This window comes from Ostrinia nubilalis, chromosome 2 (assembly GCF_963855985.1).
Source record: "Ostrinia nubilalis chromosome 2, ilOstNubi1.1, whole genome shotgun sequence".
In the NCBI taxonomy this organism is placed as follows: Eukaryota; Metazoa; Arthropoda; class Insecta; order Lepidoptera; family Crambidae; genus Ostrinia; species Ostrinia nubilalis.
Window position 1 is genome coordinate 10,764,890 of NC_087089.1, and position 16,496 is coordinate 10,781,385.

Genomic DNA, 16,496 nt, shown 5'->3' on the forward strand with positions numbered 1-16,496 from the left:
GTCACTCCGTGTTCAACTGTCATTGGTGGTTTTTGATTCTTCCTGCTTCGGGGATGATGTTGTAGATTGTAGTAGTATTACTTCGAAATAAATTATAATAACGTGAATAATGTCAATAACAACGTGTGAATAAAATGTATTAATATTCGTATTAAAATTATTTCATTGATACAAACTTGGAATCTGTTGTTTTGGTACAATGAGATTCACCGGTTTCTTATTTTCTGTAATTACTTTGGTTTACGTTAATAATTGTTTAGCGACTAATAATGACCTGCCAAAACGTGAGGAGAAGAAAGCAAAGTCAGTCACTTCATTCGTTAGTGCGAAATGGGAGTCTACACCAATAGTCTTGGAGTTGGCTGAATACCTTGCTGGCGAGAGCTCGGATCTTTTCTGGTCGTTTGTTGACGAGATAAACTCTCTGAAGTCTAGTCTTGAGAGCTTAGGTAAGCATGAATAAACATATTCCTACCATAGTATGGTTTCATGAATATTGTTAATCTTTTTATATTTCATTAATTTCGTTTTCAGAGACTGACAAAGAAGTGTATGATGCATGTGTTGGCGTTACTAGTACCTTGCTGGCTCCAGCCCAGCTACGCATGGCCAAATTAGCACTCTCTATGCACTTGACTTCGCCAACTGTTCATATGTTTGATCAGATTTCTACCCAAAATGGAGCAAAAAGTGTGCAATGTGATACATTTGTAGACATCGCTTCAAGAAAAGTCTGTGATAATGATGCATTACGTGATATTCTTAAATCCTATGACCAGTATGATCCTGTAAGTATGCATATTGTTTAATTAATTACGTTTTAAATCATTTTGTAACTGTATCCCATAATTTTATAATTTAAACAATGTTTAAAAAATAAAATAAAATTAATAACTTTTATTTTTTTATCCACAACGAGGAAGCTCTTGGCCTGTAATGTAAAGAGATCTTCATGTATGCTGTGTAGATATAAATTATGAAGAAAAATAAAAAAATATATTCCTGAATGAATTCAAGTTGAATATACTTAGCTAGAATATTTCATACAAATATGCTATGTATTACTGAAAGACCTTGACAGTAAATTACTGCATGAAATTGTTCGTTTGGCCATGTTGATTTGATTACAATATAATCCACTTAGAACAAATTTGCTTATGCTAGCAAGAACAAATATAAGTAGGTGTTTTAATGTATTGATTTCAGGAAGAACACAAATTAGAGACATATCTACTTGACCACTCTTTTCCCAGTAGTGACAATAAAAGCTTAACCGCTATATTGTATGGAGAACTTGGCATGACTGATTTTGCTACGAAACATAAAATATTAGCTGCTTATGCTGACAAAGGAGCCATCAATTATGTTGTGAGATGGAATGTGAAGGTAAAATTTCTGAGATTTTAGAATTTTTTTAATTGTACATTTTTAGATGAATATAAAATGGACCAATCTTACTGGATACATTAAAAAAATTGATAATGGACCTATTACTGAGAACCTCTAAGTAAATTTGTAAGTAAACATTTTTTTTAACTTTTATTCTTTACTAGCTTTTGCCCACGGCTTCACCCGCGTGAAATTTCGTTCGTCACAGATTGTCATAATTATAGCCTATATGTTATTCTGGGTTATAAACAATAATACTGTAAAGTTTCATCAAAATCCGTTCAGTAGTTTTTACGTGAAAGAGTAACAAACATCCAGACATCCATATTAGTGGGATTACTTGATGTTGTTTTATTTATGCCCATACTAATTTATGTTTTTTGTAGCCTCGAGGAAAGCCGAAATTACGACTGTCAGGGTATGGAGTAGAACTCCAGCTGAAGAGCACAGAATACAAGAGCCAGGATGACTCCAACCCTAAAGAATCGGAAGGCGCTGATGCCCCTACAGCATCTGAGGAGGAAGATGAAAATGACCCTCAAAACCAAATTGATGGGTTCAATTTTGGCAGGCTGAAGTAAGTTCTTAAATTATTCTCACTATTGCTGTAGATAAATAGTAAGTAACTGCAAAGGTGTGACATCAATTCAATTTTATTAGTTTTATCCTCACAATTTTTTCAAATATCTATTCTTAGATTTTTTGGTTCATTGCTTTAGGTTTTACCATGGCTCTGGTCACTCTGGTTATCCTTATCCACGCTCTGCTAGTTATTTGATATTAATTTTTTTTATTTAGCTTTTTAAACAAAAACTATACTGTATATGTCATAAGTTTAAAATGAATTCAACAGGAATCTTTTCCCCGCGCTGCGTACTCCTCTCGAACGATTCAGGCGTCACCTTTCGGAGTCCAGCGAAGAATTAGAGCCGCTTAAAGTGTGGCAGATGCAAGCGCTGAGCATGCAAGCCGCAGCGGCGGTCATCGACGCCAACGACGCCGGTGGCGACGAGTCGCTCAAAGTGCTCGCTTCTATCGCACAGAACTTCCCCATGCAGGTTTGAGATTTTATTAACATAGTTTTTAAGACCTTACTTCATGGTTTGATTTGTGTAGTAAGCTCTTCACTACATTGTGTAAGCTTTAAATGCTGAGAGAAGTGAGAGAATTAGAAGACAATCTACATACTATCTGTGAGGAACGCACACATCCCTCGAACGAAACGAATCTCGTAAACTGTCGATCACGGTCGTATTTATGTAGCTAGTCTTTTGTTTTTGTCTATATTTTGTAAAGTGATGTTACACATTTTTTTGATGCTCATTTGTTTCCGCAGACGAAATCCCTAATCCACGTGAACGTGCCGCGCTCGTTCCGCGACGAGGTGCTGTACAACCAAGACGTGTGGGCGCAGTCGCTCGGGCTGCGGCCCGCGGAGCCTCTGCTGCTGGTGTCGGGCGCTCAGTACGATGCTGAAGAAGTGGACGTTATGGCGCTGCTGGCCGCTATACGGGAGGACATCGGGCCTATGAACACGCTGCATGCATTAGGTGAGGCCTATTGCACCAGAATGTTAGGGCGCGGGCGCTAGGGCTGTGGCCCGCTGCTGCTAGTATTAAGCTCTCAATACGACGCTACGATGCTGAAGAGGTGCTATGGCGCTGCTGGCCGCTATACGGGAGGACATCGGGCCTATGAACACGCTGCATGCGCTAGGTGAGTCCTATTGTACCTGGATGATAGGGCGCGGGCGCTAGGGTTGCGGCCCGCTGCTGCTCGTATCACGACCGCAATATGATGCTGAAGAGGTGGACGTTATGGCGCTGCTGGCCGCTGTACGGGAGGACATTGGGCCTATGAACACGCTGCATGCACTAGGTAAGGCCTATTGCACCAGGATGTTAGGGCGCGGGCGTTAGTGCTGCGGCCCGCTGCTGCTCGTATCAGGCTCGCAATATGACGCCGAGGAGGTGCACGTTATGGCGCTGCTGGCCGCTATACGGGAGGACATCGGGCCTATGAACACGCTGCATGCGCTAGGTGAGTCCTATTGTACCTGGATGATAGGGCGCGGGCGCTAGGGCTGCGGCCCGCTGCTGCTAGTATCGGGCGCTCAGTACTATGCTGAAGAGGTGGACGTTATGGCGCTGCTGGCCGCTATACGGGAGGACATTGGGCCTATGAACACGTTGCATGCTTTACGTGAGGCTTATTGCACACTGAGTTCAAAGGGTTAGAGATATTTAGTACGAGGTAGGCCCCGCCCTTCAAATTCAAATTCAAATTATTTATTGCATGTCACATGGGTAAGGGTTGACAAGAACATAATATTGTACATGTGACGCCCAGTGAAGGCGTTGCAAAAACTTAAAAATAACATTAAAATAGAGAATTATTTGTCAAACTAAGATAAAATTAAATAAACATTAAAATTATAGAATTAGATAAACATTAAAATTATAAAATTAAATATTATAAAATTATACAATTACATTATTATTATTATTGTATAAACAAAGACAGACCATTACATAATATTTTCATTAAAAAATTCAGAGATGGAATTGAGAGTGAGAAACTTCTTTAATTGTTTTTCATATGATGATATTTTATCTATATTTTTAATTTCATTTGGGATGTGGTTATATATTTTTATTAACATTGAGTGTGGCGCGGAAGAGTATAGTTCGAGTTTAGTAGTTGGTACCTTCAGTTTGTTTTGATAACGATTATTGCGTCTGATTAATTTAACAGGGGAGTAAAATTCAGGGTGTCTTCTTACGAACTTACAAGCTTCAAAAAATGTATAGGCTAGGTAAAGTGAGTATATTAAATTTTATAAAATGGGGCTTGCAGGTGTCAGTTTGTTCTATATTAGATAAAAAAGGAAGGAAGAGCTCCATTTATGCAATAATGTCCTCCTATCGAGTTTGCAGCTGCAGCTGACGATGTGCGGAACGGATTTCAATCACTAAACTAGTTTTGCATTTATGATTCACTATCGTGATTCAATATTTTTATATTGAAATAAGTCTGTAACTAATCCATAAAATGCAAGTGTTAATTTCATGGGTTTTTAAGCTCAAGGACAAAGATTAAAATTTACGACTGAAACAATACTATGTAAATTAATTATTGTATCCCACTTAATGACCACTTTCTTCATGGCCTCCTCAGCGATATTAACGAATGACCGATATAGACCACTCACCAGGAGTTAGTTACTCACCTCACATTAGTCCTGTTAACCCCTCCAGCTAATTTTAATCTAGACTATCCACTTTTAAACTAATAAAAATTGTCCACAGGCCTATCAAACAAGCTGATAAACACTTTGATGTCTCTCGAACTCGGCGAGTCCTTCACGTGGGAGGAATACGGTCTAGATATGCGAGACACTGCAATCACGTGGCTAAACGACCTAGAGGCTGATGAGCGCTACCGTCGCTGGCCTTCGTCCTACATGGATCTGCTTAGGCCTACTTACCCAGGCATGTTGAGGAATCTGAGGAGGAATATCTACAACTACGTAAGCATCCTATTATTAGTTACAAAAGAGTATATTAATCCAATTTATGCCAATACTTGACCTATGCTCAGTTTGACCTAAATAACAGGGTAAAGTAACAGCATGACCACCAATTTTGATTGCTACAAATTAAATTATGAACACGAAATATCACCAGAATTTGCATAACAGCAGTTTCTTGCTGAAATTGTTTTTCATGCCCATTTCTTTATTTACTTACATATGTAATCGATTATGGATTTTGAATGTGTTTGTTTATCTATTTTGTAGGTGATCATAGTAGACCCGACGTCCTTAACCTCCGGGCCGCCGATCAAGCTCGGCGAGACGCTACTCAAGCACGCTACTCCGGTCCGAGTGGGACTCATCCTCGCGCCCGGTAGCGAAGACTCAAGACTCGAGGCCGCCGTGCGCTCGGCCTTCAACTACGTGGCTCAAGAGAGGAACTCTAACAAGGAGGCGTTTTACTTCTTGAGCCAGGTGAGTGGTGATAGCTCGTAGATGCTTCATCTTAACCTCTAGGGTGCCGATCAAGCTTGGCGGGACGCTACTCAAGCACGCTACTCCGGTCCGAGTAGGACTTATCCTCGCGCCCGGTAGCGAAGACTCAATACTCGAGGCCGCCGTGCGCTCGGCCTTCAACTACGTGGCTCAAGAGAGGAACTCTAACAAGGAGGCGTTTTACTTCTTGAGTCAGGTGAGTGGTGATAGCTCGTAGATGCTTCATCTTAACCTCTAGGGTGCCGATCAAGCTTGACGGGACGCTACTCAAGCACGCTACTCCGGTCCGAGTGGGACTTATCCTCGCGCCCGGCAGTGAAGACTCAAGACTCGAGGCCGCCGTGCGCTCGGCCTTCAACTACGTGGCTCAGGAGAGGAACTCCCAACAAGGAGGCGTATTATTTCTTGAGTCAGGTGAGTGACGAGACTGTAGACTTGTCATCTTAACACATGGGCTGCCAATCAACAGTCTTTTTTCAGTCAGGTCAGTGATAAACAAATTACAAGAATTAGTCATACATAACTATCATCATAGTAATAGAGTGGTTTCGCGTCATTTAACTAACTAAATAGCTTGGAGCGGAGCGGTGGGAGTGCCCGCGCCGCTCCACTACCGCTACTTCCCACAAAAAAATTGTAGTTCTTTCTTTTCATTTACAGCGAGATGTCAGAAAGAACGACAGCGACATCTAAGCCCCCAGGTTTTCTTGAAAAACATCGCCTTTAACTTTCGATTCTACCATATATTATTTATCAGTCGTGTTTATATTACAGTTACTACACCCATCGCAAGAGGAGACACTGAACCTGGAATACATCAAGAAACAGTTGAAGAAGTACGCCAGCTCCAGCGCCGACTTAGATGACATCATTGCGGAGGACTCCGAATACAATTTCGGCAGCCAATTGGCAGAAGAGTTTGTTTCCAAGCTGGGAACAAACAAGTATCCGCAGGTAATTTGACAGAGGAATTTAACTCTTTAAATGATCCGTTATAGGTCGCGCAACGAGAGTTGAGGCCATCAACACAAGCAAAGATTTGTATTTTGCGTAGTTAAATTGATAAGCGCTTTCTATCTCGCTTGCAGACATTTAACAAGAGCGAGGTAAAAATAGCTAGTGTATATTATTTAAATGTGTTTTGTATTCAAATATTACATCAGTGTCAATACGTGTTGGCCTCAACTTTCGTTGAGCGACCTATAGCTGCAGTTATATTGCATGCAAGTTATTAACACTAGAGTGCTCGCGCCCCTAAATACTCCTAGAGTGCTCGCGCGGGTGACATATGTCTCCCATTATGATATGGGTTTATTTTTGCTAATCTTATTTAATACAAGTAAAACAATTTATAATATTAAACATCAACTATATTTCTTACTAAATAATTTAAAAAAAGTGAGAAATTATTTCATGAACTCTTATTATAAACCAAAAGAAATACTTCAATATTTTTCAAATATTTTAGAGTCGAAGAGACCAAAGTAGTTTAAATAGTCGTTTGACCCGTTATTTTGGCAAAAATATCACCTAATTAGAAAGTTAATCAATAGATTGATCTTATTCTGTGATATTTTGATCACAACTCGGGCACGATATGATTTGATGATCTGGACAAAAACGCCTATTCCACTTGTTATATTTGCTTACGAGTGCTTCGATTTCTTGCTCTTGTGCAATAAACACATCGTCCTTTGCCACAATACTGGCAAGTTTTGTGCTAGTTGGTGTTGTCGCAAGCCCAGAAGAATCCTGGTTTTTAATTTTACAGTCCTAGGTAAGTTATTACTACATTGCATACAATCTAAAACAACTACTTTCTTGCATCAGTTTATGCTTATAAAACAATATAATTATTGTAAATGTTTAAAAAATGGTTAAATATTATAACTTTGAGCTTACATGAAAGTAAACTTGATTTTAAACCGCGACGATAGGGGATCAAACAATTCCTCAAGTGCTCGCGCGGGGGACATGCGTCACCCAAACACTTTAAATGTTTTCTGCACTCACGTTGATGCGTCTAGCAAGATGGCGTTACTACTAAAATGTGCGACAATACATGCTCGAAGAATACATGAGAAGGCAGCACTGTAGCTCGATACCTTGAAAGAATATTTACAAATTTTACACCCTGGGTGACATATGTCACCCGCGCGAGCACTCTAGTGTTAAGATACCGACTAGTCTACGACCTTACTTTCTGTCTAGGTCTTGGTAAACGGAGTGCCCCTGTCAGATGAAGGCTCAACCCCCGTGACGTCATCAGTAGAGCTACTGGAAGAGGCGCTAGTGACCGCTCTGTCGCGCCACACGGGCCGCCTGCAGCGATCCGTGTTCCGTGGAGAACTGTCTGATTCAGATGACGCGATGGATTACCTTATGAAGCAGCCGCATATTATGCCTAGGTAAGTTTAAGTACCACTGCTAGATTAGGATTTACAGCAATGGTTATGACCCAATAGCGGAAAGAGAAGGCGCTACGCACGTTTTTATTTTCAAATCCATGTCTCTCTCGCTCCCATCGAGAAGCTAGTATGCGCAACAGGGACAGAGGGACCCGAAAATCTTACGTCTTCAATGAAACTACGCGCCTCAGATGTGGAATTGTGTAAAGCAATCGTAATCATTTGACAGTTCATAACATACGATAAAGTCAGTTAAACAAAGCGTTTGACAGAATAATCATGGTGTTACAATCTTCAAGAATGATGAATAGCATTATGCATTACTTCTTACTACCTTATGGAGTTCTATTATTCGTATTTAGACAGTGTCTGTGAGTAAAAATACACAACCGTTTTCTTTTGTTTCAAATAGACTCAATCGCCGCGTTCTGGGATCAGAGCCGTCCCAATACTTAGATCTATCTGGAGTGCCTTCCTCAACTGAGCTGTTTAGCGAAGATAAGATACACCGTCTGTTACATTTGAGTGGTAATTATTATTCATACTGTTTTGTGTTGTACATTTAGTTATTTCACAGCTGTTTTGATGTCCTTGTTTCAATGTTTTAGGTAGGGATGCGCTTGCAACAGCATTGCCACTTTTGAAGTATTTCACGAAGCCTGGCAAACCGGACAAAATTACTCAAACCATCTGGGTAGCGGGTGACTTGAACAAAAAGGATTCTAGAGAATTGTTAAGGAACGCGCTGACTTACATGGTAAATACACACTTCTATGTAGTAGAATACATTTATCCGCTATTTAAATTTTAGTACATATCGAAATTGCCATCATCAGCATGCTGCCATTTAGTTGTAGCTAATGTGTACCTGTGTAAAGTCGACAGCAAATCAGACAATTTTTATTTGCAAAGCCGTACTTATTACAACTGCATAAGAAGCTACCATGTTTAGCTTGATGTGCCATCTTTACCCTTACTAAACCGATTAATAATTTCATAAAAAACTTAACTCATTGGTGTTTACTCCATTGTCTTTTCAAGCAATTAAATCGAATTTTCATTACAACCTATCATCAAATATACATTTTCCAATAGCGCGAGACAGGCGGCGTCCGCGTGGCGTTCCTGCCGAACGTAGACGGCGATCCCGAAACGGACCAGTCGCTCAACAAGGTGGTTTTAGCCGCGCTCACGGCGTTGGAACCCGCCAAAGCCACCAAATATGTGGCTGAACTGCTGGAGAACGAAGGCTGCCATGAGAGACAGGACTGTGATATACTGGTAAGTTATCACACGAGAACACGACGTGTAAGAATTACTAACCTTGTAAAAATGGATGGTGGAAAATAAATGACGTCAAGTATATGACGACGATGATATGCTATGCTAATAATTTACCAAAAACGCACCGTTTCATGGTCATTCAGATGTTACATCTGGCATTGTAACATCTGGTCACATGTCTTGATGAGTGCACTCACTCAAATCAATCGCTGAGTTCATAATACACCATACGGAATATACTAGTTTCTTAGGCAGTTAGATTTTTTTAAATTATTTATAAACTAGTTTCTTGCAAGGATCTAAATTCTAAAGGTATACTTTTCTATAGCCGGAGCTGGTCCCAGCGCTGAACAAATACGAGTGGGTTCTGAAAGCGACGCGCGTTCTTTGCGCGCGCAGTTTGCGGCTACGGGCCAGCGCACGCGCAGTCGTGCACAACGCGAGGCTCATAGGACCTCTAAATGAAGGCGAGCGGTTCACTGTTGAAGACTTTCTGTTGCTCGAAAGGTATTCGTTACTGTTATCTGTTTGATCCATAGTTGAAAGAGGCCTCAGTGGTCAATATCGTATTATTTATAGCACTTCAATAAATTTTAAGTATGTAAATCGAAATAATTTGTTTTAGGTACACAAGCCAAGTCTATGGCGACAAAATATCCGAAGTGTTCGATAAGAAGAAGACTTTGACTAACGACGTAAATGATGACGATGGTGAGTAAATTAATTACCAAAAATCATTCTGAATAAATAAACGCGCGTGTAGAAACTCGTCGCACGCGTCCGCGTCACACTACACTGCTCACACTATGTTTTGATACAGACACGCGAGTTTTAGCATATGCCTTATCATTTTGATTCTACAGCAAATCCACCCCGAAATAAACATAAAATGGTTTTCAGATGATCTATCAGTGGACATGAGCAACGAAGACCGATTGAAGGTGATATCAGTGTTAGCGTCTCGCAGCCCGCGGGTCCGCACGCCTCTACCGGCCGGGCTTCGAACCGAGCATTCGCTCGTCGACTTACCTCCGAGGATGAAGAACGAGCCTTCCATTGAGGTCAGTGAACTATTGACAAGTACATAAGCGTGTATAACAGTTAGGCCATCGAATGAGGACTGGCGTTTTGCAACCTAATTATCTTCCGAATATTTATTGCCGAGTTAAGAACTCTTGCAACTCCTATAGTCCCAAACCACTTTAAAATGGCACAGAAATCCTCGGTCAATAAAAGTTTAAAAATAGAACTGGTTTGGAATTTGGAACCTCTTATTCGCCGTCCTTTGCTGGGCCTTGTGATGCTTATTTTTTGTGGACAAATTGCCTTACGTTCTATGGTAGATCAAGTGTCCGCCTTTTCATTGAGTCCTCCCTCAAGTCCGGAACCACTTAAAAATTTCGAAAAGATAAATATTTAAAATCCAAGTCCAATACAGATTATTAATATTGTAAACTAGCTTTCCGCCCGCGGCTTCACCCGCGTGGAATTTTGTCTGTCACAGAAAAACTTTATCGCGCGCGTCCCTGTTTCAAAAACCGGGATAAAAAGTCGGCCGTTTGGTGTAGTGGTTCAGAACGGACTACTATACCGAGAGGTCCCGGGTTCGATTCCCGGCCGGGCAGAAATTGAAATGATGAATTTTAATTTCTGTGACGGGTCTGGGTGTTTTCTATGTATAATATGTATGTATTTACAAAAAAAAAAAGTATTTAAGTATGTTTATATCCGTTGTCTAGTACCCATAGTACAAGCTTTGCTTAGTTTGGGGCTAGCGGCGCAGTGTAAAATGTCCAAGGATATTTATTTAAAAAAAAAAAAAAAAAAAAAACTATCCTATGTCCTTTCCTGGGACTCAAACTCTCTGTGCCAAATTTCATCAAAATCGGTTCAGTGGTATAGGCGTGAAAGCAAGATAGACAGATAGACAGAGTTACTTTCGCATTTATATTAGTATAGATATCATTGTGTATTGTGCAGATCGTAGCCGTGCTGGACGCGGCGTCGCTGCCGGCGCAGCGCCTGGCGCCGCTGCTGCTGGTGCTGCGCAAGGTCGTCAACTGCCGCCTCAAGCTCTTCCTCAACCCGCAGGACAAGAACTCCGACATGCCGCTCAAGAGGTACACTACAATCCCTTTAGACAATCCCTTTCCCCCACCCTCTTAGTTTTTTACTACTTATCTGTGGAAATCATGGGGAATTGTGATTGGAGATAGAGCGTAATACCACGAATACTCTCCGCAGACTACAGACTTCTAGTTGGCCGATAGTTGATTCCGAATCTAATTTGTATAAGGAATCGGCCGATACAAATGTGCGTACTTTAATACATGTCCATACTGATTAAGAGCCCGACCCAAATATCGACAAAAATTCTGTAGTCTGCGGCTAGGCTTAGTGTTTCATTTGTTCTCCTTGTAAATATATCTTCAACTGTTATCCTGGTGTATATGTAAAGTTAAGACTATTGAGCTCGCCGATTGTTTCGTTATATTCCTCTTCGTCTTCTTTACCGTAGCAGAAGTGGGAGATTGGGTTTTACAGATCATAGAAAGTATGTCATTTGATTAGTATTAACCACCTATTGTTTCTCCCAGCTTCTACCGCTACGTGCTAGAACCAGAACTACAGTTCACGTCATCGGGCTCGCTAACAGGCGGAGCGCTGGCTCGGTTCTCGCGACTGCCGCACGCGCCGCTATTGTCGATGGAGCTGCGCACGCCGCCCAATTGGCTTGTGGAGTGCGTCAAGTCTGTCTACGACCTCGACAATATACGGCTGGCTGATGTGGAGACTGTTGTGCACAGGTAAGGCAGTTTGGACTTTGTGCTATGATGATTTGGTTGAAAATAGATACTACAGGCGCGCTGGTGCGTTTCTCGCGGCTGCCGCTACTGTCGATGGAGCTGCGCACGCCGCCCAACTGGCTCGTGGAGTGCGTCAAGTCTGTCTACGACCTCGACAATATACGGCTGGCTGACGTGGAAACTGTTGTGCACAGGTATGTGTAGTTAGAACTTTGTGCTGTGATGATATGGTTGAAAATAGATACTTCAGGCGCGCTGGCTCGCTTCTCGCGACTGCCGCACGCGCCGCTGCTGTCGATGGCGCTGCGCACGCCGCCCAACTGGCTCGTGGAGTGCGTCAAGTCTGTGTACGACCTCGACAACATACGGCTGGCTGACGTGGAGACTGTTGTTGTTTATGTCGATTTAAACTTTGTGGTAGGGCAAAAAATGAATGAGTTATGAGACACGTAAAGGCTCCTTCCTTAATTTGACGATTTGTAATCTATATAAATGAAGATAATTTTGATTTTTATTGTGTTGTTATAATACAGTTTTGAATCTTTTTTTTTTTCAAACCTGGTTAAGGGTAGAATCGTTTTTATGGTACTCCAATGAGGTTTTGTCTTAATAACCTTAAAGTTTCGACAGTTGAAACTTTCAAAGTGTCTTCTTTCATACAAAAAGGTCTTCTTATTTATATTCAAAAAGAACATACAATATATAAAAATACTCTTTGTCCTCAGTGAATTCGAGTTAGAGTACATCCTGCTAGAAGGTCATGCGTGGGACACAACCCTTGGGACCCCGCCGCGTGGCCTCCAGCTTATCCTCGGTAGCCGAGAGAAGCCCGAGCTTATGGACACCATAGTGATGGCCAACCTTGGCTACTTCCAGCTTAAGGCCAACCCTGGTGCTTGGATATTGCGCCTGCGTCCCGGACGCTCTGAAGAGATCTATGAGATCGTTGGGTGAGTAGATATTGAGACATACATGAGACAAGTTCCTTAGAATTCCACAGCGTCACGTCGGGTCCGGCTTATGCTCGTAGCCGCGAGAAGCCCGAGCTCATGGACACCATATACCTAGACGTTCGAGTAGATAGACGAGTAGATATTTCTAGTAAGAAAATCATTGGACGATCCTTATAATCCTCACCGCGTGTCGTTATAGCCAACTTTGTCTACTTCCAGCTGTGACCAACCCTAGTGCCTGGATACTGCGTCTGGACACTGGAGATCGTTGGGCTAGTAGATCTTTTTATTTCAGTTCAGTCCTCGATCATATGTGCACCCGTGGGCTGGGCACAATGGGCATGCCTGCTTCACAATGTTACATTTTCATAGTCTATTGAGATTCAAGCGCTGATCCACTACGTGCCCACAACCGTTATAGACTTGCCACAACCCGATTTTCGAGTTCGTTGTCGAAGTATAAAATGTGGTTGATGGACGATTGTTGTACATACTTTGTTATTGTATTAACAAGTCTATTTTTCTACCAGGCACGAGAACACGGATACCCCAGCAGGCACGGAAGACATCCAAGTGCTGATGAGCTCGTTCCGCAGCCACGTGATAAAGCTGCGCGTGAGCAAAAAGCCTGACAAGCAGCACCTCGAGCTACTTGTTGAGAACGACGAGAAGAACTCCGGCGGAATTTGGAACTCTATTGCGAGGTACGAAGGTTGATTACTGGTTGTTTTGTAATACAGCCGATATTGATGTCGCATTTTCAGTAAGCAAACAGTATACGAAATAATTTGAGCGCTGGCGACTCTATTTTTGGCGTCTAGGATTGATATCTGCCATTTATAAGTTGACCTTGACAGCCATGGGATAATTCTAAATTATGAAACCGTATTGAAAACTTTAAAGTACTGCCACTGATGGGACCTGACATGGGTACTTATAAGAGACAGATAAATAAATCTAGGCACAAATACAAAACCATGTAACACAATAAGGTGAATAATCTTCCCGCACATAAAACTAGCGCTATGATAGCCATTGAGAACTTGTTTTGCTGGTATTGTCCAATATTTCTAACATACCGTCTTTTTGCAACAGCTTTTCATCTGACGATTACCTGACATTTTCACTAGCTCATTCGGAGGCGGCGAAGAAGAGACGCAAGACGAGACAATCAACGTGTTCTCTGTGGCTTCTGGACATCTCTACGAACGATTCCTGCGCATCATGATGCTGTCCGTACTCAAGCACACCAAATCGCCGGTCAAGTTCTGGTTCCTGAAGAATTACCTCAGTCCTTCACTCAAGGTTAGTGTTTTTGGGTTAGATGAGAGACAGGGTTAAGATCTGCTCCATTGCGGGTACAAAAAAGTATACCTTGCCACATCTGTCTACATCAATTTAAAATTAGATTGTTGGTTGTTCAGTTGTTGGTGCTAGGGTTATCATCCGTCCGAATAGATTTCATACGTATGCATACTTGTCAGCATTTATTTGACTAGTGTTTGGTTTTTTAATTTGTCCAGATTCAACCAAAAATGACCTGTTTCTACTTTACTTCAGTTCACTAACTGTTAAGCATTTCCACAACACCCATTGTGAGTTTGTATGACTTGATTGACATTTCCATGATCAATTTAATCCATCTCCAGGACATCCTGCCATACATGGCGCAAGAGTACGGGTTCTCGTACGAGCTGGTGCAGTACCAGTGGCCGCGCTGGCTGCAGAAGCAGCGCGACCGCCAGCGCACCATCTGGGGGTACAAGATCCTGTTCCTCGACGTGCTGTTCCCGCTGCACGTCAAGAAGATTATATTCGTTGACGCTGATCAGGTAAGTCATATGTAAGGCCCCTCGCCCTCGGCGACTTTTTGTAGCGATGCAGTAGCAATGAGGGCTATCGTTTTAGCGCTCACCAGTTAGCGCCACTGTAGAGTAAGGTCCTGTCACTTGCTAGTAGCGAAGACACTGGCACCAACTGGTGACCGCGAAAGTGGTTTATCGCATTTTCACTCATCTCACTCAAGATGGCGCCACTGTAGAGTAAGGTCCTGTCAATCGCCAGGGGTGCCAACTGTTAAGTATAAAAACGATAGCCCTCATTCGCCTCTATACAGTCGCAATGCGGTCGCTTGCTGTGTGCCCTCGCCCACATAAACGCGCTTCTGTCGCGATGCAAACGCGATTCAGTAACCATCCCTCCGTTCTCTCCCCGATGTCGTCCAACACGGTCGCGCGTTTGAATCGATACAGTCGCGCTGGCCGTAGTGCGTTGGTATCGCTTCTGTAATGCGTTGTTAATGCGACTAACGCGTGTTAGTAACGATGCTGTCGCTCGTTTACGATATGCGCGACAGCATCACTACAAAAAGTCGCCGTGGGCGAGGGCCTTAAAGGGATTCGTTCTTTCTTATTAATAGAGACAGTAGGACATGAGTCTCTCGTATAAGTATCGATAGATCAAGATTAGACGGGTAGTGGCATTATACCTTGCCACGTTATTTTGAATCTTATTGCCTTGTCTTTAGATCCAAATCTGATGAAATTTTTTAACTTGCTTTGTAGTCCGGTTGTGTAGTCAACTTTTTGGCCACTTTGTGTGTCCATGATCTATTCAATGCTGACTGGTGTTGTGTCGATATTCTAGTACAGTATCAATGGGCATTCTTAGACTAGATGTTAATAATAATATTATGTTATGTTGTAGATTGTTCGAGCGGACCTGAAAGAGTTGGTGGATTTGGACTTAGGCGGGGCCCCATACGGATACACGCCGTTCTGTGATAGCAGGAGAGAAATGGAAGGATTCAGGTAACTTATTATAGACTTGGATTAGAACATAGTAAATTCTTGACCATTCGGAACCTTTACATACTTTGAAAAATCAAAAGTAAAACGGGCCATAGAAAACAGATTGACGAATTGATACAATTTTCTAACTTGACCAATCGTATCCTAAATCATTTAATGTATTTCATGTACTCATCAGTGTTTACCACTCATCTTTACAAGAATGCAAGGCTAAGTAAGTGTAAGCCAACAGCAGCTTTAAAATAAGTATCTATCCTTAGGTTCTGGAAGCAAGGCTACTGGCGCAACCACCTACAAGGCCGCAGCTACCACATCAGCGCTTTATACGTGGTGGACCTACGCCGCTTCCGCCGCATCGCCGCCGGCGACCGCCTGCGAGGACAGTACCAGGCGCTCAGCCAGGATCCCAACAGCTTGTCCAACCTTGGTAAGGAGCATAACTGGCCAACATCAAATCGTACGCAGGCCAAATATTAGTACTGGCATATACTGGTTCTGGTAAATCAAAAATGTTATCATGAATGTACAAAGTTCATGAAACACCCACCGTGTGAATGTTACGCGTTGGCCAGAATAGGAATTGGTCTTCTAGGGCTATGTTAATCCAGCACCGAAAGATTCATCTACACCGTCTCTTTTCAACCCAGAACTTAATTCGTCTAATTCGAATAAGATCCTGATGGTTCAAAGTACACTTTATAGCGTAGCCTCAAATAAAAATATGACTTCTTTAATAATGTAAATCCGTTTCTAAAAAAGTTTACTTGTAAACGTTGAAGAGTTACGAAGTTCGAAAGGTTCAACATACTTATATT

General features: G+C 42.0%; 1 protein-coding gene across 1 annotated transcript in view; it reads left to right on the forward strand.

The window, feature by feature from the left end:
• Positions 1–16,496, forward strand: part of LOC135078620 (UDP-glucose:glycoprotein glucosyltransferase) — a 24,479-nt gene continuing 7,983 nt past the window's right edge. Inside the window, exons 1-25 of the mRNA XM_063973150.1 lie at positions 1–449; positions 535–788; positions 1,207–1,386; positions 1,776–1,966; positions 2,243–2,447; positions 2,726–2,939; positions 4,698–4,918; positions 5,189–5,398; positions 5,454–5,615; positions 6,194–6,373; positions 7,631–7,827; positions 8,240–8,355; positions 8,436–8,584; positions 8,923–9,108; positions 9,440–9,618; positions 9,737–9,822; positions 10,012–10,172; positions 11,092–11,231; positions 11,709–11,918; positions 12,644–12,868; positions 13,402–13,575; positions 14,002–14,176; positions 14,521–14,703; positions 15,578–15,681; positions 15,942–16,108. Coding sequence (XP_063829220.1) covers positions 200–449; positions 535–788; positions 1,207–1,386; positions 1,776–1,966; positions 2,243–2,447; positions 2,726–2,939; positions 4,698–4,918; positions 5,189–5,398; positions 5,454–5,615; positions 6,194–6,373; positions 7,631–7,827; positions 8,240–8,355; positions 8,436–8,584; positions 8,923–9,108; positions 9,440–9,618; positions 9,737–9,822; positions 10,012–10,172; positions 11,092–11,231; positions 11,709–11,918; positions 12,644–12,868; positions 13,402–13,575; positions 14,002–14,176; positions 14,521–14,703; positions 15,578–15,681; positions 15,942–16,108 — 4,519 coding nt within the window. The 5' untranslated portion in view covers positions 1–199. The remainder of the gene's footprint in view (positions 450–534; positions 789–1,206; positions 1,387–1,775; positions 1,967–2,242; positions 2,448–2,725; positions 2,940–4,697; positions 4,919–5,188; positions 5,399–5,453; positions 5,616–6,193; positions 6,374–7,630; positions 7,828–8,239; positions 8,356–8,435; positions 8,585–8,922; positions 9,109–9,439; positions 9,619–9,736; positions 9,823–10,011; positions 10,173–11,091; positions 11,232–11,708; positions 11,919–12,643; positions 12,869–13,401; positions 13,576–14,001; positions 14,177–14,520; positions 14,704–15,577; positions 15,682–15,941; positions 16,109–16,496) is intronic.